This window comes from Hemibagrus wyckioides, linkage group LG08 (genome assembly GCF_019097595.1).
Source record: "Hemibagrus wyckioides isolate EC202008001 linkage group LG08, SWU_Hwy_1.0, whole genome shotgun sequence".
In the NCBI taxonomy this organism is placed as follows: domain Eukaryota; kingdom Metazoa; phylum Chordata; class Actinopteri; order Siluriformes; family Bagridae; genus Hemibagrus; species Hemibagrus wyckioides.
In genome coordinates, this window is record NC_080717.1 from 17,531,921 (window position 1) to 17,557,568 (window position 25,648).

Genomic DNA, 25,648 nt, shown 5'->3' on the forward strand with positions numbered 1-25,648 from the left:
TTGGATCTTATGTGTTCAGCTACCGGAAGTCAGTGGGGTAGTGTGTGAGAACAGCTTCATTTAGGATCATTTGCAGAGGATGGATTGTGTTTAGGGGTTAACCTACCAGTAGAGAGTTACAGGAGAGAAGAGACTGAACAAGCACCTGAGCAGCCTGTGTGGATAAAAACGGCTGAATCTTTCCGATGTTGTAAAGAAGAAACCGGCATAAGCGTTTCACATTAGCAACATGCGAGGAAAAGGTCAAGTCAAGTCAAGTCAAGTCAAGAAGCTTTTATTGTCATTTCCACCATGTATAGCTGACATAGTACATAGTGAAATGAAAGAACGTTTCTCCAGGACCCTGGTGCTACTTAAAACAACACAGAGCTACAAAACAACACCAAGCTAAGGACTAAAAGTAAGTTGTCGTAGCCACATTAAGTGCAGCGTCTGCAACCTAGTGCAAACAGTGCAAGACAAAAAGACAGAGCAAACATGCAATACAAAAACACTACAGGACAGATACACAAAATACACAAAATAGAACAAAAAGAAAAGGTGATTGTCCTGGATACCCCAAGATTGCGAGCGCTGGCCAAAGGGAAGATCAGAGAGTTGTGCAGGGATATCACAAGATCATGACCTGGGGATGAATCCTACTTGTACTCCTGAGTGCCTGCAAATTTATGCATAATACGACTACCTAATGTGAACCTTGACTTGATCAACTTGAAATTGATAAAATTTACACGGATTTCTGCTCATTTTCCTCACACCATTTAGCAGGCACTGTTCCTCATCCTCGGGAGCTAACTCATAAGGTCAGGGACTAGAAATACCATTTTGTAAAACTCGAATGTTTGAAACGATTGGCATTAATTAAATTAAAGAAAATGAGTTCAAACAAACCCATCAATTTATCAAGACAAATAAAACCATTTATGACAGTTAGGACAAAAGCAGTGGTGCTGTATAAAAAGAGGACGAGCTGTTTGTCTGCACGCAGCCGTAAACCTTAACAATGCCTCAGCCGAAGGAAGATTAAGGTCATGCTTTAGAGTGAAAGGATATTTAAAAACCGCTATGTTTTTTTCCCGCAGGATAAAAGCTGGCTCATGAATTGGTGCGGTTTGCCATGGTATCTAGTTTTAATGCTGTGCAACACTACAAGCACGTCATATGAGATACCTAAACCAATTTCAAATAGCACTTTCCCTGTGTGACGTGCTTGGTGTGCACAATCACCTGAGAACAGTGTAGATCTTTCTCTCCACTTTCATTTAACAACACTTCCTTTTCACCTCAATTAATTCTTAACTCATTTACCTTTTGTAACATGTCTCTAGATTTTGAACTTTTAAGTGCAATTGTAGTGCTCAAAATTGATTTTATTTGGCATAGAAGTGAGACAAAAATAACACCTACTTCTGCCTTTTCTATCACCGTTTAGTAGTCGTTTCATATTTCCAGCCCTCTGTGTGCATGACCTTTTATGGAGTTTTGAAGGCGTCGATAAATGCAAATGAGCTGTGTCAGGAATGTGCTTTGCACTTAACAGGCCATCAACAGACGTATGCAAGAAATAAGCATTTCTGGTGGAAATCTTTAGCTTATGCAAAAATTCACACAAACATTGTATGTTTCTATGACAATAAAAAAAGAAAGTGACTGAGAGGACAAGAGAGAAAAATTGCTTTATGCAATTCTGTTTAGCCAAAATACACAGGATTTTTGTTTAGTTACGCTCAATGATAAATTTACGAACATACTAGGAGTGGCATCAGCTGTAGTATTGTAACATGTTTACAACGGTAACAGATTACTCAGCTGAAGGGTGTTCAGTGGAGTCTGGTTTCCTCTGAGGAAAAAGAGGTTACTGTTGTATGATTTTTGACATCCAGAGGGAAGGGGTTGTGATATTTTTGGGTAGTTACAGCCAGAAACAACACACATGAGAACTGATGGAGTAAGGAACTTGATCGGGAATGACCACAAAGGTGGACACTGAGGAAAGGGCATTTTATACAAACTCTATATACCACACACACACACATATATATATATATATATATATATATATATATATATATATAAATTAAACAATTGTGTTTAAAAAAAATAATAAAGCAGAAATAATATTTAATATATACATAAATATATACATAGGTTTAACCCTGAAAAAGATTCAAATATGTATAGATATATTATTTTATATGCTAGATTATGTACAAAATTGTAAACATGCTCTATTATTTATTGCTATTTATATTATTACTATTATTTTTAAAACATAAATATTAAAATTGTTTATTAATTATTTATTACATTTTTTCAAATGCAGCATTATGCAGTTTGTAAGCAAACCTGTACAATATGATATATCAACTACCGTAGAAATCTCTTCAAGAATCATGCTATGATATTTTGCCCATCCCTACCATAAAACTGTGACACCATAGCAACCATATTCCTGCGTAACATGATCAGCTTACTAATGCATGTTAGATGGAAGGGGATGGTAAACAGGAAATGGGCATTATATACAAAGAAATCTCCTCACATGGGAAATGCATGTGAATCCTGATACCAGCTAAAAGCATGTTGGGTAATACATTAAGACTGTAGCAGCCTCTGGAACATGCACTTAACACTTAACCAGGTACTTCCTGGATATAACAAAATGTGTTTACTGTAAAAGGAATACGTATTCTGTGGATTTCATCTGAGAAGACGTTGTTCTTTGTCACCACAAAAACCTGTTGGCTTTAGTCTAATATAAATTTGGAACATAAATTAAAGGGGAAAAAAAACCCTGAGCAAACACTTCATCCTATTTGGCGAAAGTCTCAAATGCAACTCATTTTCAATGAGGGAATAAATAGTAGAAGGTTAAATCGCATGAAGCTCTGCAGCACTGGAGCTGACCTTTTCTCTGACTGTAAATATGTGAGTCATACAGCAGCAGATTTATTATGCTCAGGAAGAGAGCCAATGAGACCCCATGATGCCTGATAGAATGTTTAACTTGTGTGTGTGTGTGTGTGTGTGTGTGTGTACTGGCAGCATCTCAGAAGGCTTACTTATTGCTTTTTTTGTGTTGGTTTACCTTTAACCCTCAAACTCTTCCTGCTTAAATACTGAGAGAGAGAAAAAAACAGGTTCAGGAAAAAGGAGCCTCTTTGGCTTCCCTTCTGCAGGTCCTTGCCTGAGATGCATTAGGCCTGTTCCATGTTTTATGAGCTAATCAATACCTCATAAAAGTTTACATGAGTAGGCAGTGATCCTTTTACAGTGTCCTAGCTCAAAGTTACCCAGCAGAAGTGGCAGGATGGAGAGGGGAATTAGAGAGAACTTCAGCTGATGGGATTTCAAGTCACTGAGAGGAGAGTGGTAGACAGTGTTATATTTCATCATGGAAGCACATCCTGTCTTTTTGTACAAAAAAAAACTAACCAAATAAGGTTTTCTAGGTATTCTCTAATACTTAGATTATTCAGCTAAATATCTTTCATGTTTTTTTTTTCACTTTTTAAGAGGATATGGGCTTATTCCTAATGTGAAGATGATGGATTTTTGTCACGCCAATTTTTTTCTTTTCTTGTAATTTTCCAGTTTTTAGATTTGCTACTTCTTTGGCTCTGTATTATGGGGGGAAAAAAAAGCTAGCAGCATGGCGAGATTGGAACTTTTGAAGCATCTCTTGGCCACACCTCACTATCCAATCCCCATTCATTTGAACAAATGCACAAAAAGATCTAGCCTGGCTTTCTGTAGGAAGCCTACAAAACCAAAATAGTTTGAATTTAGAATTTACATAGGGTTAGCAGAAGGATTTGTGTCAGAAGTATAAAACCATTGATTGCCCAATTCCCTCTCCATTCTCCCCTTTGTTGGAGCTCAAATGATTTTCTGATTATTCAGTTAGCAAGCGCTTAATATTTCGCACAAAGACGGACGTGCCGGTAGAATCGTTTCTCATCACGTCCACTATCATTTTCTCAAGAGTTTAGACTGATGCAGTGTTCATTATAGCCTACAGTCATGTCAATAGCATATTTCACTTCAAATTCACTGGGAAATAATTCGAGTTTTTTTTTCCTGTAGAGAAAAGACCTATTTTAAGCACCATTAAGTCATTTTGCAGGATAACAGTGTCTGTGATATTGAGTTCTGTGTGAGATTGGGCCAGTTTTGTGTATTTTCCTTAAAGTCTTTAATTTGTAAAATTGTTAGTGTTGATATTGTAGATTTAACCAATCTTTTCATTCTTTGAAAGTGTGTTAAATCCAGTGGTTATTTTCAAAAATGATTATTTGCTGAAGCTTCTCTTGAATTGAAAACCAGCAACTTCCTTTTATGACTAACAAGATTCTCAAGTTTGTGCATTTAGACACCCTCTTAAATTCAGACAACAGCTTCAAATCCAGAGATTGAGCTTCTTTGTTATTGGCGGATGTTCTGGTTTCAATATATTTCTAGAACTGCTGATCTTTAGAGATTACTCAGAATGGTGCAATAAAGAAAAAAGCATCCAGTTCTGAGGACAGAAATGCTTTGTGGATGAGGTCAACAGAGAATGGCCAGACTGGTTTAAGCTGACAGAAAGGTTACAGTAACTCAGATAAACACTCTAAAATTGTGGTGAGCACAAAAGCGTCTCCTAATGCACAACATACTGAACCTTGAAGTGGATGTTACAACATCAGAAGATCATGTCAGGTTCCAATTCTGTCAGACAGGAACAGAAAGCTGTGGCTGCAGTGGGCACACACTCCCCTAATCTGGATAGTTGAAGACTGGTATAATGTATCCTGGTCTGGTGAATCTTGAGACACACATATGGTAGGATCAGAATTTGCTACCATCAGCATGAATCCATTGACCCAGCCTGCCTTGTGTCAACAGTTCAGGTTGGTGTAATGGTGTGGAGATGCTGTGACTTCTTAGGCATACTTACCAATCAGTCATTGCTTGAAAGCCACACCCTATGACAGTATTGTTTCTTGTTTCTTACTATGTGCACCCCTTCATGGCCACAATCTTTTCTACACAAATCTTCTCATGGCTATATCCAGCATGATAATACACCATAAAACAAAGCAAATGCCATCTCAAACTAGTTTCATGAGCATGACAATGAGTTTAATGTTCTTCTGTTGGCTTCCCATTCACCAGATCTGAATCCAGTAGAACACAATTGGAATGTGGTCGAACGGGACCAGCATGAAAGTGAACCAGAAAAATCTGCAGAAAATGTGGGAATCATGTCAGCTTGGACCACAGTCTCAGCTTAATGTTTCCAACATTTTGTGGAATCCAATTCATGAAAAATCAAGGCTGTATTTAGAGCAAAATGAGGCCCAAGCCAGTATTAGTATAGTGTTTCTGATAAAGTGCTCAGTCTGTTTAACTGCAAGTAGTGCTTTATATTGTATAATAAATGCCCAACAACAAATTAGTCTTTTAACTCTGTAGATAAACAACATGTTTTCTGGGCAAAAGAGGGAGTAAACATTCATAAAACAGATTAATATGCCTAAAACAAACTATAGTTCCAACAGTGTTTTCAAACCCACTAAGGTAGAAACTGGATCGTTTCTATACAAGGTTTTATCATAAACCCCAGGCAAGTGGCAGCTTCACCTAAATTGCCCCATACTTTCCTTTCAATAGAACGAAGAGGCTTAAATGTGTTCCAGTATGACAGTGTTCCGCTGTACAAAGTGAGCTCAATGAAGAACTCAAGTGGCCTGAACAGAGCCACATGTGGGCCTTTCCCCAAACTGGAAGCTCAGAATTATCTACAATGTCAACCTTTATCATGGTTGAAGTGAAACTTGAACTCGAGTGTCCTGCAAAGAGCCCTGACCTCAACCCCTCTGGAAACCTGTGGGATTAACTGGAAAACCAACTGCACCCCAGGCCTCCTCTTGACTAAGGAGACTAAAGACTTTAGTTTGACTAAAGAGACTAAAGCTCTTGTGTCTGGATAAGCACAAATCCCCACAGTCTCACTCCAAATATCTGGTGAAAGTTTTCCCAAAAGAGTGGATGTTATTATAACAGCAGAGGGGAAATAAATCCGGAGTGGTATATTCAAGAAGCCTTTATTATCGCCACACATACATTACAGCACAGTGGAATTCTTTTCTTCATGAGAAATATCTATCTATCTATGAGTGCATGGACAGCTATGATGCAGAGAGGGTTAAGGGCATTGCTCAATTGCCCAACAGTAGCAGTTGGTAGTGCTGGGGCTTGAACCCCAACCTTCCGATCAACAACCCAGAGCCTCAGCCACTTGAGCTACCACTGCCCCAAAAAGCACATATTGGTGTGATGGTCAGATGTACATAAACTTTTGGCTAAATCAGTGTATTTCCTTCACCCCCCATCCCCCATACACGTCCACTCTTCTGCATAAATCAATATCCTAGCTGTAATTTCAAATGCAAATCCTTTCATTAATTCACAAGCACAGATTGGCAGTTTGCTCAACATACATTTGTGCTTTTTACATTTTGTTTTTATGACTAAAACCAGCAACAGAAATGATCATCTGATGAAGGTCAGCAGTTGTGTTTTGTCGGTTGCTCTCAGCATGGGTTCTTTTGTTCACTGCCTTTGAACAGTTTGGTGTTTTGGGGGTGTTTAATAGCCTGACTGGAAAAATCAACTTAACTCTTCACTCTTCAGAGTCTTCAGCTTCTTCTTTGTGTGTGTATGTGTGTGTGGGCAGTATGTTTGTGCATCAGATTTAGTCCTAAATGCTGGATTATAAAGTATATGCATTTAATAGAATATTGTCCAAAGATGACACTTTGTTTGTATTTGCTTGAAATATTATTTCAGGGATTTTCCTCCCTCAATCTCTTCAAGGGTGGCAATAATTCTGCCTCTGACATTATAGACTTTGGTAACATTAGGTGCATTTACCTATAACTGTATTTGTATTAATGGAAAAATTGAACAAGTACCAAATTTTAAATGTCAAACAAAAAAAGGAAAAAGAAAGAAACCTGCACGCAACATGAATTGGACATATTTTATAAGAGTCGCCCATGCTGTGGAACAAATGGAAATTGAGTTCTGTTTCTGTTTGCCTTTAATCAGTCCAATCTGTTCCCTTGTGTGTTTATTTTGGCTTTGCTGTGTGTCTGTGTTTATGTATTTTGTTAAGGACTGTTTTGCTGCTGCTTTTAATGATGAAATAATTGGAAGTGTACTGCTTATTAATGAAGAGACTTTGTTTTTTCCTTCCATACACATGAGAAATGAATTGTTAAAGAAGCTGTCAGTAATACAAGTGCGGCATTTTCTACCAGTTTCTCAAGATGTGCGTGAGAGCTGAGAGCTGAACAGATCGCTCAAAACATGAGTTCATGGCTTACTTTGTTCTCATTAATGCTAGAAATATCGAAATTGACTGCTATTCATCACTGACTGTTTGAAGCATACTCATTTTTATTCTCAACGCTTTCCTAAAACTCTTATCAGCCATTATTATTGCCATTATTATTGTTTTATAATAATAATAATAATAATAATAATTTTTATTTATTTATTTATTTTTTGTTGTTTTTTCTTTTTTCTTTTCACAGTGCTGTGAAAAGGTTTTTGCCCCCTTTCCTATTTTTTTTTTCCTTTTCATTTTTTGCATATTTGTCACATTTAAAAGATTCATATCATCAAACAAATTTTAATATTACACAAAGATAATGCAAGTAAATACAAAATGCAGTTTTTAAATGATTATTTCATTTATTAAGGGAAAAAAAGCTATCCAAACCTGCCTGGCACTAGGTGAAAAAGTAATTGCCCCTAAATCTAATAACTGGTTGTGCCACCCTTTGCAGCAACAACTGCAATCAATGGCAATGAGTCTTTCACATCGCTGTGGAAGAATTTTGGCCCACTCTTCTTTGCAGAATTGTTTTAATTCAGCCACATTGGAGGGTTTTCGAGCATGAATGGACGGTTTAAGGTCATGCCACAGCATCTCAATCGGATTTAAGTCCAGACTTTGACTTTGCCACTCCAAAATCTTAATTTTGTTTTTCTTGAGCTATTCAGAGATGGACTTGCTGGTGTGTTTGTGATCATTGTCCTGCTGCATAACCCAAGTGCGCTTGAGCTTGAGGTGACAAACTGACGGCCAGACATTCTCCTTCAGGATTTTCTGATAGAGTGCAGAATTCATGGTTCCATCAATTATGGCAAATCGTCCAGGTCCTGAAGGTGCACAGCAGCCCCAGACCATCACACTACTACCACCATGTTTGACTGTTGGTATGATGTTCTTTTTATAAAATGCTGTGTTGGTTTTACACCAGATGTAACGGGACTAACACCTTCCAAAAAGTTCAACTTTTGTCTCATGAGTCCACTTAAGTTTCCCTTAATAAATCAAATAATCATTTAAAAACTGCATTTTATTTTACTTGCATTATCTTTGTGTAATATTAAAATTTGTTTGATGATCTGAAAAACCTTTTCAAAGCACTGTATGTTTGTTTACTTACTTATTTATTTATTTTTTTTAAATTTAGTGTATTATTTTCTTTACGGGGATCATGTTCTTTATGGGGATCATCAAGTCTGTCAGCATGATGTTCCATGAACAACCTCACCCCCAGTGCCACAAAGACCAAAGAGGAAATCTAACAGCAGCAGACACTCCCCTATCTACATCACCGGGTCTGAAGTAGAGCATGTCTGGGTGTCACTGGGTGTCCACATCTCTGAGGATCTGTCCTGGCATCTGAACACCTCTTTTTCGGAAGGCACAACAGCGTCTTTACTTCCTGAGACGACTAAAAAAAAGTTCTCTATCCCTCAAGATCCTGACCAACTCTTACTGCTGCATTATTGAGAGCATCTTGACAAGCTTCATCGTAGTGTGGTATGGCAGCTCCACAGTGTGTGAAAAGAAATCACTGCAAAGGGTGGTGAAAACCGCCCAACGCGTCATTGGCATCCAACTACCTGCTATTGAGTCTCTTTACCACAGTAGATGTCTGCGCAGAGCACACCTAATCATCAAGGACTCCTCCCACCTGAGTCATAAACTGTTCAACTTCCTTCCATCCAGGAGGAGATACAGGTCCATCCGCACCAGAACCAGCAGGTTCAGGGCCAGTTTTTTCCCTACAACCATAAATATTTTTAACTCTACAGTACACTGCTAGGACACTCATGTCTGATTACCCTTACCACCTTGCAGTTCTGCTCCGCCCTGTACATTCTGCAATAATATAATTATTATATTTTCTCTGTGTAATATAATTATAATGTACATATTGTCCACTTTATAGATTACACCTAGTTTATCTATTTGTCTATCTATTTATATGTATATTTATATATACTATATACTATCTGTATATACACAGTATATTATTTTTGTTACTGCTGTACATACAATGTACATAATCCACACATACAGTATTTGCACAATTTATAATTACACCTGACACTTTATCTGCTGTAAATACAACTTGCACATACTTCTTTATGCACATGCCTTATTTATTGATGTACATACCATATTTACATATTTATCTGCACTTGTTAATTTGCACAATTTCTACTATTTGCACTTCTGGTAGATGTTAAACAGCATTTTGTTGCTATGTACCTGTACTTGCAATGACAATAAAGTTCTATCTATCTATCTATCTATCTATCTATCTATCTATCTATCTATCTATCTATCTAATTGAAGTTGCTAATCTGAAGACAAGGTTTTGTAATATACAGTGTACAATGAATAATCATAAGGGTTTAAGTCAAGACTATACTGAGCTCACCAAAAAATCAAGGACCTCTACCCCTTAAGGACAAAGAGGAGGGCAGTGAAAATTGCTGCTGACACCAAACATCCAAACAACCACTTACATTTTACATTTATGGCATTTGGCAGAAGCCTTTATCCAGAGCGATCTACAGAAGTGTGTAATGACTCACCTGAGGTGGAAGGTGAAGAATCCATAAGCAGATTTCTTCTTCTTCTACTTTCAGCTTTTTCCTTCAGGGGTCACCACAGTGAATCATCTCTCTCCACCTATCCCTAGCTTCTGCATTCTCAACACTTGTACCCACTAGCTTCATATCCTCATTTATTACATCCATATACCTCCTCTTTGGCCTTCCTCTTTGCCTCCTGCCTGGCAGCTCCATGTCCAACATTCTCCTACCAATATACTCACTCTCCCTCCTCTGAACATCTCCAAACCATCTTAATCTGGCCTCTCTAACTTTGTCCCCCAAACGTCCAACATGAGCTGTCCCGCTGATGTACTCGTTGTTGATATTTTTCTATCACACAGATTTATTGAATTAAAAAAATGTGTTAGAGAATGTAGCTCTAGTATCAGAAACTGGGAAAGCAATCACTGGGAGCAAATACTAGACTAATGCGAAATGGTAATCAAACTGGCAGAATATCATACACAATAAATCCAAATCCGAAACAAAAGGCTTGGTATGTCTATGAGAGGACAATACTTTGCGTAGCACACTGTGCTTATATGCTGCTTATATGTCTGTAGGGAACACGGAAGTGTGATTCATGGGAGTTTCAATATTCGGGAGAGGCTCCTCTGGTGTTCTGAATCCTGCTGGGACGTGACAGAGCCCCCTGGTGATGTGGATGCCCCCATGGACAGGGAGCAGACCTGTTGGGGTGAGAACGGTAAAAGTTCCCCGTTTGGAAGGGGACCAGGATATCAGAAGCATCAACCGAGGAGCGTTCCTCTGGGTCATACAACTCCCCGTCCATTAAGTATTGTTGTCGGTTCCAAATGCGACGTGAGTTTAAGAGCATGATTCCTGGGCAGGTTTGAGGAGGGAGACATGGAAAGTATGCGAAATGCGGTACGTGGCAGGGAGCTGGAGGCGGTAAGAGACTGGGTTAATCTGACGGAGGATAGTGAAGGGGCCAATTAACTTTGGGCTGAGCTTCTGATACGGGAGCTGTAATTTCAAGTTACGGGTTGATACCCAAACTCGTTGACCCACCCGGTAGGTGGGGAGTTGGCGTCGGTGACGATCTGCTTGAAATCTCTGCCTCCTCTTGACCTCTTGACTCCGTCTTGACAATTCATCAACTGAAGGAACATCAGAGGGTTCCCCAGACCATGACCATAGAAACAGCGGAGGTTGATAACATAAAACACATTGAAATGGCGTGAGACCATTGGAGGAATGTGTCAGAGAATTCTGGGTATAATTGGCCCAGGGGAGGAACTCCAGCGTTGTTCTCTGCTAGAGTATGAACGGAGGAACCTCCCAATCTCTTGATCCAGGTGTTCTGCTTGGCCATTTGATTGTGGGTGATATCTTGAACTCAAGCTTACGTTAATGCCCAGTTGTTTGCAGAAAGCTCACCAGACCTGGGATGTGAACTGGGGACCTCGGTCAGATACGATATCTTCAGGAAGACCATAATTTCTAAACATGTGGTGAAATAATGTGTTGGCTGTTTCCATGGCAGTAGGTAATCCCTTAAGGGGAATTAGTTTACACGCCTTAGAGAAGCGGTTGATAATAACTGTAACGTCAGATCTGTAAGAAATTCAGTGGACAGGTGAGACCAGGATCGACAGGGAATAGGTAGATGTTCTAATAACCCCTTTGTCAGCTGGCACCTGGTACGGGACTGGGCGCAAGTAGCACATGTTTTGACATCCTCGACATCATGAGTGAGTGAGGGCCACAAGAACTTGTGCTGTATCAGCTGGGCAGTACTGTGAATACCAGGATGGCCTGTGCTGGGAGATTCATGGGTCCATTGCATGACCCGGTGGCAAAGCAAGGATGGACATAGAGCTTGGATGGCAGGCAGGCTGCTGGTGGAGGTTCTGTGGTGTGGGCTTGCTGGATTTCCTACACCAGGTTCCATTGTACAGGAGCCAGGACGACTGATGGTGGAAGAATGGGTTCAGGGAGAAGAGGAGGATTTCTAGTTTCATATTGTCGGGACAGTGCGTCAGCTTTTCCATTCTTAAACCCAGGGTGATAAGTGACAGAAAATTGAAAACGAGCAAAAAACATGGCCCACCGGGCTTGGCATGGGTTCAGGCGCTTGGCCCCTCTGAGATACTCTAGGTTACGATGATCAGTGAGGACTAGGAAAGGGTGTGGGGCTCCCTCCAGCCAATGTCGCCATTCCTCTGGAGCAACCTTCAAGGATAACAGTTCATGGTTGCCCACGTCATAGTTGGCCTCAGCCACTGTTAATTTCCTCAAAAAGTATGCACAGGGGTGTAGCTTACCCGAGTCAATTCCACAACTAGATGCATCAACTTCCACTACAAATGGGAGATCAGGGTCGGGATGTCAGAAAATAGGGGCTTTGATGAAACTATGCTTGAGAGAGGTGAATGCTTCTCTGGCCTGGTCCATCTAGGCTAGTCTCTTGGGTTTCCCCTTAAGTAGTGATGTTAAGGGGCTGGCTATGGTGCTATAGTTATGAATGAACCGTCTATAGAAATTATAAGAAGCGCTGTAGCTCTTTGACAGTGGTGGGTTCAGGCCAGGTGGTGACAGCTTGCATTTTGATTTGATCCATTTCCACTCCTTCCTGTGAGAGCACATATCCTACAAACGTTATATTTTTGCAGTGGAATTCACACTTTTCAAGCTTCCCGAGGCTAGTAGCTCTTTCTTTACTGAATGCCTAGTGTAGCAGTTCCCGGGCTTTCTACTGACGTGGTGAGACATGGGCATGGAATGGTGCTGTATAAACAGGTACTGATATAGTGGGATGACCAGCATTTTAATTCCCTCTCCTTTCATGATACATGTGGGTCATGTTGCTGCAACCATGGGAACCTAATTTAATGGGGTTAGCAGGAGAGGAGATGATGTAAAATGCCAGTTTCTTATGGTGAAATAGTCCTATTTGTAAATCTAGCTGTTTAGTTTGGCATATGAGGTATCCCTCCCCTATAGGTTGATTGTTGATGGCTGTCACACGTAAGGGAGGAGTGCATGGAATGGTGGGGAGGCGTAATTTCTTTACAAGGCTGATGTTGATGAGGTTGACAGCTGTTCTGGAATCTATTAATGCTGAGACAGGGAAATCTTCATGAGCATAGTGTAACAAGGCAGGCAGGGATATTTTAGATACGAGACAATTTTTCCCCATCTGTGTGACATGGCTGGTTTTTCAGGGCATCGGTAAACTCGGTGGCAGGGTTGTCTACAGTAATAGCATAGCTGTTGTTTGGTATGGCATTGACGTTCCTCCTCCGATACGTCACTCCGTAAGGAATGAAACAGTAATCAAACTGGCAGAATATCATACACAATAAATCCAAATCCGAAACAAAAGGCTTGGTATGTCTGAGAGGACGATACTTCCAAGTAGCACACTGTGTGCGCGCTGCTTATGTGTCCGTAGGGAAACCCGGAAGTGTGATTCGTGGGTGTTTCAATATTCGGGAGGGCGCTCCCTCTGGTGTTTTAAATCCTGACGTGACGTGACAAAGTGCATTTGAAGTCTCTATCAATGTATACAATGATACTGATACACTAGAGCACAGACTAAGGAATACCATCAGTCTGAACCAACAAGAATATTTCTTCTTCTTCTTCTTACTTAATGGTGCTAGTTTAAGTATTTCAGGAAGATGTATGTCCTTAGACATCGTCTGAAGACAGTCAGTGACTGTTGGACATCTAGGGGAAGTTCATTCTACCACCTCAAGCTTTGTCAAACTGCCATCACAGAGGCACAACAGGTCCATTATCTTCTGCTCCATCAACTACACAACAACTTCACAGTTCAGCTGCAGTCTACGAGTTCCATAGCAGCTCTTACTGAACTGCCTCAAAATGTCCTGCATGGAATTCTGCACACACTGACACCATGTCTTTTGTGTTTTTTGTCTCGTTTTCTGTCTCTGTGTAATCATTTGTGTCTCTGCACAGCAGCACTGTCTGATCCGCTGCACTGTTTCTTTTTCTTGTTGCTCCTGCTCTGTCTGTTTTGTTGAACTGTGTAATGTTCACACTGGCACCAAACCAAAACCAGTTCCTGCAAGCACCAGTCATAGGCAATAAAATGTGTCAAGTTTTCAGTGGTATACAAATTGCAAAGAGCAAATTGGTTTTATGACTAGTTATTTATTGATTGATTGATTGATTGGTTTGTTTGTTTGTTTGTTTGTTTGTTTGTTAATTTTTTTGTTTTTCCAGTTTCACATTGCTCATACTTTACCTGCAGTTAACAATTAATCCCGGTTATTCATAATCTGCTGTTTAACACTATATATTCCTAAACCGTGGATTTTTGCATATTTGCAGCATCAACAATCCTGATTGGATAAATACAGCATTCGACCGATTTATATAATGGTTTTTCTCGTGCTTTCACATCAGTTAGAAGACAGGACAGGCCTGTCATTCTTTGTGCAAGCAGGTATTATTATCTTTCACGGCTTTTTAATAATTTTTGGCCTTTTTAAGTTCGTTATGAGTAGTGGCTTAGTGGTTAACATGTTCACGAGGCAAAAGTGAAGTGCTAACCACATTAACCTAATAATAATAATAATAATAATAATAATAATAATAATAATAATAATAATCAAGATACTGAATATTTCCTTTCTTCATTTGAAATATTTCAAAGTTCCATAACGTTCTATTTATTTCCGTTTTCTAATGAAAAAAGAAAAAAAATGCACCCCACTGTATTTCATATTTAGTAACCAAACCAGAGTTGGCAATCTGAGCTGAAGATATCAAAAGTAGTTGCTTAAGTAATCTGATCTTATTGATCAAGGTCTTATTGTATCATTGAGTGCATTAAGGCACATGAATTGTTTACACACAAAGGAATTCACACACACACAGACTGCAAGGAAATTCTCACTCTTATGAGCACTTCAGTTCAGCGAGCACTGAACACTGAGACACACACACTTTACATTTCACTCAAGATACTGTACACACTCTGGTCATCTGTGCTCTAGGTCTTTATTAAAGTTACTGTTTTAAATATCTTCAATAATAATAAATAAATAAATAGTAAAGTAATGCTAATAATAAAGTAGGTTATTCATTTTAGTCATGTGAGTCAATATGAGATGAAGAGCAGTACGAGCTTGATGAGAATTTTGATGTCAAGATATTTGATCTGGATTGATCAGGGCCCAAAGATTGATCAAGACTCTGCTTGTTGCTAGGAGACAGGTAACGTCTGAAAGTCTGCGGCAGTGTGTCAATTTTAAAACAAACGGCAACCTTGAACAGAATTTTATTCCGTTACTTTTTTTTTTTTGTTGCAAGAAACTGTTCAGAAAAAATGTCCAGTTTGGCTGGGACATGTGGAGGACATTTCTGAGGCTTCTTGAGCATGAAAACCTGTATACTAATTGCTCTTTAATGAGCACTGCTTTTAAATTCTCTCTCAAGGGACATCTCGGGACAATTAAAATTGCTCTCCAAGAGGATTTTCCGGCTGTCCTGATTTGAAGCGCAGCAGGATGTATTCTGGAAGGATGAGTAAAGACAGAGTATCGATTGTGCTACATTTCCCAGCTGAGCCCTGATCTGAGAAAATAGATATTTTAGTATTCATCCTTTATTTTAAGACACAAAGTACAAACATCCCAAGAGAGCACAGATGAAGGGGGAAAAAAAGAGAGATGCTCATTCACCAGTGGAAAATATCAGACTATTTTAATATACTGTATATTTAACATGAATAAATTACATGAAGGGGAATTCTCAATTCTCAAGGTGCCCAAGATAATACACACACAGTATTGAGCTTTAAACCTTCTTATTAATTATGTTCTTGTAGTTGTGGCAGTATAATTTGTTAGGTTCCTGTCGCACTGGCAGGCCTGATTTAAAATGCCGTTCAGCTCTCAGGGTTACAATTTTGCACAAGAAAAAAAAAGTGCATAAAAATGTGCATTTTATGTTTGATTCACACAAGTCCTAGAAACTCCTTTGCTTCTTGCCTTCTAGCCATGCCAGTGGCATTCGGGTTGGCTCTGTGCAATGTCCTGGACAGTGACTGACACACACACACACACACACACACACAAACACACTCACATACACACAAACAGAGGGAAGCTCTAATTGGTTGTGTTTCAGTTGCCAACACCACCGAGCCAGTAAATGAAAAACCTCCATGTTTGGTCCCGAAAACAGGTTACTCTGATAAGTGAGGACTGACACAAAGCTTTGAGGCAGAAAATGTGTAACTAATATTCATACATTTCCTTGACAATGCAGTAGGTGGATGAGAGTGCGTGCACTTTAGGATGGGGGATTTTTTTTTTTTTTCCAAGAAAGAAAGGTGTTCCAGAAGATAATACGTGCATTTATGTGAGTGTATTAGTGCAGCCTAGAAAGAGCACCAGGTAAAAATTGGGAGTGCAGGATGCTGGCCATGACATGGCAAGGATAAGAATGAGAAATGCAGGGCGATAAATAGCGAGAGGAATGCAGAGAAAAAGTGACAGACTACTGACCCCATCCTTGCTCTTGTTAGTTAGAACTTACACACACTCTCGGAGACACTAATTGGCTCAGGAGACAATCACTGTAATGTTAAATCCTTTCGTGTGCGCAGTCAGAATAAACACAGTAATTATGGTGTGAATCGAGTGTAGGAGTGCAGGAGTGTGAGAAGAACAAACTTGGGTGCCTTTTATTATTTCTTCTTCAGCGTTTTTAATTGTGCCGGAAGAAGTACTGCCTCTCGACATACTTTTGGTAAGTTCATGGTACATTCATTAACTAGCAGACAGTGAACTAGTTGCCTTTCAGTCTAAAATTTTCATTTCATTGTCATCTAAAGTCATATAAGATCTCCTCGACACAAACTTCCCTAGTTCTGTTATTTTTGTTAATGCTGAATACACTGAAACCTTCATTATTTCAAAGCACCTTCCAAAAGCTGATGGAAAGAGAAGTTGCACTAAAAGCAATATCTAAATGACATGGGTAATGAGGAAGCGATCGACCAGTGCAAGTGCAACCGTATTGAGAGTGCTTAAGTAAGACAAGATAGCCCTTCAATTCACCCAGAGATTGCAATCTCGTTTTAGTTTAAAGGTGTTTTTGTAGAAAGCGAGCACTTTTGAAAGAAACCGACCTCTTTGATAAGTGTTCCCTCATGTCATGTCCGCAAAGCTTGAGCTGTGAGAACAACCAGGTAGGCTTTTTTTTTTTTCTTTTTTAATTTATGTTTACATAACTTACTACTTAAGATAAGTAGGCTTTTTGTACAGGTGTGATATCTGCTTACCATAACAGCACACAGTGACCTGTACACTCAACAAATACACATGTGGGAATACTAGTGTCTTATTACCATGTGCATAAAATAAAACAACAAAATAAAAAAGCAAAAATTTTGAACCATCACTGGGCACTGTTGCCATGGTAACATGTTTAACACCTGAATGCTAGCACAACATAAGAACAACCTTCTGAAATGATGACGGCGGGAATAAATGCCTTCTTGTTTTGGCTGTACATTGATCACAAACGTCCTCCCTGACAGGAAGTAGCGAGTTGTAAGAATCAGTCAGAACATTTCAGAACTCGGGTCACTACAAGGTTGTGTTCTCTCACAACTCTTTTCTATTCGCTTTACACGACTGACAGTGATGTATCTATGAAGTTGATCAAATCTCTAGACTGTAATTGATCTCATTACCAACACCAAGGAGTCAAAGCACCATCAGGAGGATTGAGGATTAACAACTAGCCTCCAGAAGTAGCCAGAACAACCTTGACCTGAACACTCTTAAAACCGCATCGACTTCAAGAAACGCAAATCTTCCCCCAATCCACTCATCCTTAATAACTCCTCAGTGGGTACTGTCACTGGGAAATACGATCACATGGGATCCCAAATGGCAGTTCCATACATCATCCATCAGCAAGAAAGCTCAGCATAGGATGTGTTCCTTACGACATTTGGCAAAGTTCCAGCTACTCCAGGCTATAATGGTGCAGTACTGTATTGCCGCTATAGAAAGCGTCCTTATGTCTGCTGTCGTTATCTGGTTTGGTGCAGCCTCCTCTAGAGGAAAGGGGAAGCTGAAGCACAATATCGAGACCGTTGTCATCACTTGAAGGAAAAAAGCTGGAAAAATCATGAATGACATCCCACCATGCTAATCGCATGACAACTTGTCTGAGATTCTGCTCTCCTATAACCAAAACTGCATGTCATTGAAACAGTTTCTTTCCACTTGCAATCTATGTTATTAAGCTATATTATATTATTAGGCAGCATTTAGTAGTTACTACAATACTGATTATTTGCATTAAGAATATAATAATATTTGCATTCCTGGTTAATGTAATATATTACTTGTTTATTAGTAGTATTGGCAATTAGTGTTAGTATTTAGTATGGGGACGTGGTGGCTCAAGTGGTTGAGGATCTGGGTTGTTGATCAGGGTTCAAGTCCTAGCACCACTATTAGGCAATTGAGCAAGGCCTTTAACCCTCCCTGCTCCAGGGGCGCTGTATCATAGCTGCCCCTGTGCTCTGACCTCAACTTCCTCAGCTGGGATACATGAAGAAAAGAATTCCACTGTGCTCTAATGTATGTGTGCTGATAATAAAGTATTCTTCCTATTCTTCTTCTAGTGTTAGTATTTGTTTTTAACTCTTTTTACCAGATGCCAAAAAAAATGGAACTGGCACTTGTTTTGTAGTGCCCACATTCACCATGGAATTTCATGTGGTTAATGAGACACTCAGGGTTTTAAGTAGACACTCAGGTCTTCGAGAATTTGTAGTCACAGAAAATTTGTATTCGCAGAAAGTTCCAGAAAAAAATAACAATTTTGCCCCTAAGTGCTTGTTCACAAGTATCTGAAATTTAAAGGTATTTTCAAGCACTAAAATTCTGTGTAAGGTTATCCGAACAGAGGTAAAAACGCCTCAGTGCTCAAAGCCAACAAAGTCCTGAGTAATTTTATATCAGACTTGCTGTGATTAAGTAATTTGTTTGTATACTGATTGAAAATGTCTGAGTCGATTTCTGGTTAAAGAAGTGGTTAGTGGTTAGCATTGTTTGCCTTTTACCTTGTGTTGGAGATTCAATTCCCTGTGTGTAGAGTTTGCATGTTGTTCCTGTGTTTCAGGGGTTTCCTCTGGGTACTCTGGTTTCCTCCCCAATCCAAATATATGCTTTGTAGGCTGACTGGTATGTTTAAATTGTCAGTAGTGTGTGAGTGTGTGATCCAGGGTGTCCCCTGCCTTGTGCCCCTAGCCCCCTGGGATACACTCCAGGTTTCCCTGCAACCCTGTGTAGGATAAGCAATACAGAAAATGGATGGATGTGTGGATGAATATTATTAAATACATAGTTTTTAAATATTCTCATTACTATATACTGTATCATTGCTGTTATTTACTATTTCTCACAGTTGGTCCATTCCATTTAATATGTCCTGAACTTCATCCAGCTGCCATTTCTACCTCCTCACTAACTATCCACATTTATTTGCACTTAAGGTACACTTAATATGTTCATTAGGATGGTAAGTGTGTTGTGATGTCTGTGTTGAAAGTATTATGTTGTGACCAGACCACGAGAAAAAAAAAATCCTAATAGCTGCATACAGGGAATAAAAATGATTCTGATTCTGTTGCTGGTCCTCATGATTAATTTATTCTCCTGTTTACTCAGTCTAGGAGCAGATATTTGATTGGCAGCTGCTAGAATGTAAAGAGAATGTTGAATATGTGTGGTGGCCTGGGTAGGGGTGAAGTTTTATCCGTTTCTGATGTAGAAAGTTTTGATCCTCTTTTGCATGTACACTAGATAGCCAAAAATATGCGGACACACATCTATACCTATTTGAAAACCATGCTAATTAACACACATTTAATCCCCTCTTGCAGTTATTATAATGTCCACTCTTCTGGGATAGCTTTTCACTAGAATTTGGACTGTGACCTTGGGAATTTGTGGTCATTTAGATGCCAGAGCATTACTCAGATCAGATACTGATGTCAAGCGAGGAGGTCTGGGGTGCAGAGTTCAGGACACATAAGTTATTTAACCTTAATACAGCATGTCTTCATAGAGTTTGCTTTGTGCACGGGGCCATTGTCATGCTGGAACATGCTTGATACTGATCATTAGCTGTAAGTGAAGGGGAATGTGAAAGCTACAGAATACAAAGACATTCAGACAATTGTGTACTTGCAAATTTGTGGCAACAGTTTGCGGAAGAGGATATAGGGGTCATCTACATGCTTTTTGAGCATCTTAATCACAGGCTATAGCACTGTAATATTTGATTAACCTCAAAAGTGAAGGAAAGAAGGAAGGAAGGAAGGATGAAAGGATGAAAGGAAGAAGGAATGTAAGAAGGAATGTAAGAAGGAATGTGCAAATTTGCAGTGTGTACATGAAAAAGTGTTATATTTATGATAGATCATTGATGCTTTTAGGGCTGTTTTGTGGATGGTGGTTCATGTGATTAATTTCATTATGAATTCCACCGGGAATATTTTAACCCAAAAACCAGTAGCCTTTACCACAACTGGATCCTTCACCAAGTTAAACGCACCAAACATATACAGATCAACTCTGCACTGTTTGCAGGAACCTAAAATCAATGTTTAAGGACATTTCTGCCTCTGGACTTGATCTCTTGTGGTCTTAAATGAAGAAGCAGCACACGAACAAACCTGAAAATGTAATAGAGCTTCAAATGTTCTGTGGTGTGGAATGTTTAAAAGTCCCTCTCCAGGTACGAATCACTGTATTCTTTCCAGAGAAGGTATAGGGGTGCCAATAATTTTGAGACTTGTTTTTTTTACAGAAATATGAACAGGGAAAAGATATTTAACAACAACATAATAACAACATAAATGTCATAACATAGCAGAAAGAAAGAAAGAAAGAAAGAAAGAAAGAAAGAAAGAACGAAAGAAAGAACGAAAGAAAGAAAGAACGAAAGAAAGAAAACAAGAAAGTTATTTTTATAACAAATACTCAAACTACTCTATTATTAATTAGATTAGAATAGAATTAGAATAACTTTATTAAACACCGGAGGGAAATTAAGCTGTTGTAGCAGCTCTGCACTATTAAAATACAGTAGGAATGCAAAACAAAACGGATAAAAAGATAAAACGGATAATGAGATGGGGAACAGAGTAGTAAACAAAAAAAGTGCAGAGTGCAGTGGGGATGATGTGAGAATCTGTACACAAAAAAGTACAAAATTCTGAGTCATATGTGCAAGAATAGACAGATATGCCGGAAGTGCAAAAACAGACAAATGTGCAAGAAAAGTGGTTAAAATATGCAAGAAATGTATTAATAAACTACTGACCTACACTGACCAGGCATAACATTATGACCACCTGCCTAATATTGTGTTGGTCCCCCTTTTGCTACCAAAACAGCCCTGAACCATCATGCACTGTGTATTCTGACACCTTTCTATCAGAACCAGCATTAACTTCTACAGCAATTTGAGCAACAGTAGCTCGTCTGTTGGATCGGATCACACGGGCCAGCCTTCTGTCCACACCTGCATCAGTGAGCCTTGGCCGTCCATGACCCTATCGCCGGATCACCACTGTTCCTTTCTTGGACCACTTTTGATAGATACTAACCACTGCAGACCAGGAACTCCCCACAAGGGCTGCAGTTTTGGAGATGCTCTGATCCAGTCGTCTAACCATCACAATTCGGCCCTTGGCAAACTTGCTCAAATACTTGCCCATTTTTCCTGCTTCTAACACATCAACTTTGAGGACCAAATGTTCACTTGCTGCCTAATATATCTCACCCACTAACAGGTGCCATGATGAGGAGATAATCAGTGTTATTCACTTCACCTCTCAGTGCTCATAATATTATGCTTGATTGGTATAATAAAATAAGGCTATTGAATTTAATTTGCATTTAACTGATCATGTATGATCATGAAAACTGTCTTCATATGCACCTTTTAATCATAACACATAGCTGTAGCTTTTAGTCAGTTTTTTAGACAGACATTTTGAAACATGTTCTTTAAAGAAAGCCTAGGCAAGTTTTTAAAGTTCATGAAAAAAACATTTCAATCATCATTTGAGCAATTTATTAGGAACACCTGTAGCCCTATTCATACATGCACTTATCTAATCAACCAATTGTGTAGTAGCAGAGCAGTGCATAAAATCATGCAGATATGAGCCAGCAGCTTTGGGCTGGAACGGGGGGGAAAATGTGATCTCAGTGATTTTGATGTAGTGTGATTGTTAGTGCCAGAAAGGTGGTTTATGTATTTCTATAACTGCTTCTATAATCTCCTGGGATTTTCTAGAATTTACAGAAAATGGTGCAAAAAACAAAACATTCTGTGTGCAGTAACCATACTGAAGTCATAGAGATAACACTTGTACCATATTCAAATGTTTGGTCTGATCGTGAAGCACTTGACCTGTGTCTGATTTTATGCATTGTGCTGCTGTCACCTGATTGGCTGATTAGATAACTACACAAACATTCAGATGTTGGGGTGTTCCTAATAATGTGCTTGGTGGGTGTATATTTAGTTTTTTTTTTAGTCGTAGTAAAACCTAATATTAAGCAAATTTCAGTCTGATTTTTCACTTTTTTCCAGACTGATAAGTGTTTAAACTAAAAAACCTTGCTGTCAAGTTTCCTTTAATTTCCTTGCTCTTTTATTGTTAACAGATAATAACTTTGTTCTCTATATTGTTGCTGTTCTTGGCTAGGCTCTTACAACAGGCAGCATTCCTGGCTTCATCGATGTCGTAATGAACCTGAACTCCCAGGCTCTTTTAGAGGACAACCTTCTCTGGCAGGCCAAGAACTCTGGCAAAAGGATCATCTTCTACGGTGATGACACGTGGGTGCGGCTCTTCCCTAAGCACTTCTTAGAGTACGATGGCACTACATCTTTCTTTGTCTCCGACTACACTGAGGTGAGAGGTAGCACAGGTTGCTGTAAGACTCCGTGTGCTGGAGATTTCATTGCATTTGCTTCTTTTTTCTTTTCTTTTCTTTTCATGTCTTTTCTTTCTTTTTTTTTTTATTTTATTTTATTTTATTTTATTTTATTTTATTTTATTTTATTTTATTTTATTGCAGTTGTCCAAAGCATATTCTTTTTCACAGCAAAGCTTCATTAATAATTAATAATTAAAAAACAAAAAACACCAAAAGAAATTGAGCAATTATGTACACATGGGTAGATTCCAGGGGCATTTCTACCACTAGCTGGGAAATTAAATTTTTTATTTTATTTTATTTTATTTTATTTTATTTTATTTTATTTTATTTTATTTTATTTTATTTTATTCAATTTATAGTCTTTATATAGTGTGAATTTATGTACTGTATTTATTCAATACAACAAGCAGAAAAAGTTTACAAGAACACAGAAAGAGGCAGATAAGAAAGTGTTAAGAGACAGAGACATTTTCAGCTTTAAAAGAAGCGATAGAGCCATGATTGAGGAAGTGTGTTCCAGCGTTTAAGTGCTGAGACTCTTAAAACCCTGCCTCCCTTTGTGAGCAATTTCAAACTCAGGGACAGATAAAAAGCCTGGTGTCAGAGATCTGAGAGTATGTACTGTACAGGGGATCAGGGATTGAACAGCTCAGAAAGGTAAGATGGAGCAAAATGGCCATGGAAAACTTTATATGTCATTATGCAGGAGTTTGCACTGGATCTGTCTGAAACTATGAGCAGATTTTGTAGGGGGATTCTAGCAGCTGGGATTTGTACTGTATATACTGTAGCTGCTATATGGTTTTAACCAGAAATAAGGGGAAAAGGGTGTAGCTGTAGAAAGAAAAGCAAGGATGTTTAAGTATCATTTGTGTTTGAGAAAGTAAGAGAAAGGTTGTAAATAATACCTCTTTTTTTCCATCTCTGTCTTAAAGGTAGAATATGTGGACAGTAAAAATTTAGGGAAGGTTGTTTTCACACTTGATCACTTGATTCTATCAAACCCCAGGGGATTTGCATTCGTCTTGTATAATCACACAATGCAACTAACCATAATCCTTTTTTTTGGTGCTGTTATTATTATTATTATTATTTTGATTTGTTTTGGGGCTGTATGTGCAGTAAGGCATCTCACCTCTCCTGTGTCCAGCAACGTTCCCCTGCCACTCATGGTGCTCATGTGTCATTGAAACTAATGATGTCTGAAACACACATACAGTTTACTCTTACTTTCTGAACAAGTAGATCCATGTTACGTTCACATTCACAGGAATCACAGCAACCAAACTCCACCATCTCCTATAGCTAGTCTGGGGTTCGGTACTGCAGTGCCCTTCCTGGGATTTCACATTACCAATTTTTCATGAGAACTGTACTCTGTTTCAGTTTCAGGCTAAATTGCCAGTGTGAAAGCCTTTTAAAACTTTTTTTTATTAAATTTAGAAAAATGGCATTCATCCATTGTTTAATATCTTAAATGTTTTCCAATAAGGCAGCAGGGTGTTTTTTTTTTTTCTTTCTTTCTTTCTTTTTTTTTTAGACAGGGTCAGACAGTTGATTGCTTCAGGAGCAGTAGATATGTAACCTGAAATCAAATCTGGAAACAAAACACAAATTAGACAAATATTCAATCATCATAAATTAATAATGCACCACATTTTGCAACCTATTAGACACTGAAATAGAATAAGCTCCTGATTTTATTGGTTTCAGAATCAATATTAGTCATGGAGGTAATATAAGGATCATGATTAAACTCAGGGATGAACAAATCACAAACCCAAGGGAACTATCAATTCTCAATCCACAAGCAGGTTCAGCTGACCTGGTGATAAAACCATAAATGTCATAAGAGTTTTTGTTACTTTAGTCCAACAAGCAGATAAAGAAAAACTCTACTTCCTGTTGACTTCTGTAAAAGAAAACTGTTCATTTTATAGTTTTAAAAAAAAAACCACAACATGTACCCCAGTACCAATTTCTGGTAAAAGAACAGACATAATAATTATCTTGAAAGTTCTTTGCCAGTAGAAACAGGAATATGCAGGGACATGGTGACTAAACTGACTAATGTGCCATGTGACTAAAACTTCTAACTAATAATTTCTGGAAAAATATCAAAGAACACACCTCCTGAACTCAGAATTCCTATTTGGAAAAAGTCAAGAAGCTGTCCTCAACACCCAATTCAGCATGTGACACCATATAAACATAGGCATTAGGGGGAAAAAAATAGAACATAAAATATAACTACAGCGCTTATTTTTCAGTCGCTCTTTTTCATCGTGTGTATATTAATACACAGAATAAACTTGTGCTTTTGAGTTAAATTATGTTTGTTGTCATTTTTTTTGGTCTACCTAATTGGACTTTCACAGGATAAGATCATTGGACTTAGATAGCTAGATTTGTAGTCATTTTATTTCGTGTGTGTGTCAGGTGGACAACAATGTGACCCGTCATTTGGACAGCACCCTGAAGAGAGACGACTGGGACGTGCTGATCCTGCATTATCTGGGCCTGGACCACATTGGACACATCAGCGGGCCTCACAGCTCTCTAATCGGGCCCAAACTCCTGGAGATGGACGATGTGATCAAAAAAATACATACCTCTGTTATCACAACGGTAAACACTTTTCCACTCCTTATTCTATTCTTGCTCTCTGTGTCTTTTTTTTTTGCTCCTTAGCA

At 38.8% G+C, this 25,648-nt stretch overlaps 1 protein-coding gene across 2 annotated transcripts in view; it reads left to right on the top strand.

The window, feature by feature from the left end:
- The window catches only part of pigg (phosphatidylinositol glycan anchor biosynthesis class G), a 139,935-nt gene that overhangs the window by 8,803 nt on the left and 105,484 nt on the right, over positions 1 to 25,648 (top strand). For both annotated transcript variants that reach the window (XM_058397277.1, XM_058397276.1), the window contains exons 3-4: positions 22,718 to 22,927; positions 25,395 to 25,583. In XM_058397277.1, the coding sequence (XP_058253260.1) occupies positions 22,718 to 22,927; positions 25,395 to 25,583 (399 nt within the window). The remainder of the gene's footprint in view (positions 1 to 22,717; positions 22,928 to 25,394; positions 25,584 to 25,648) is intronic.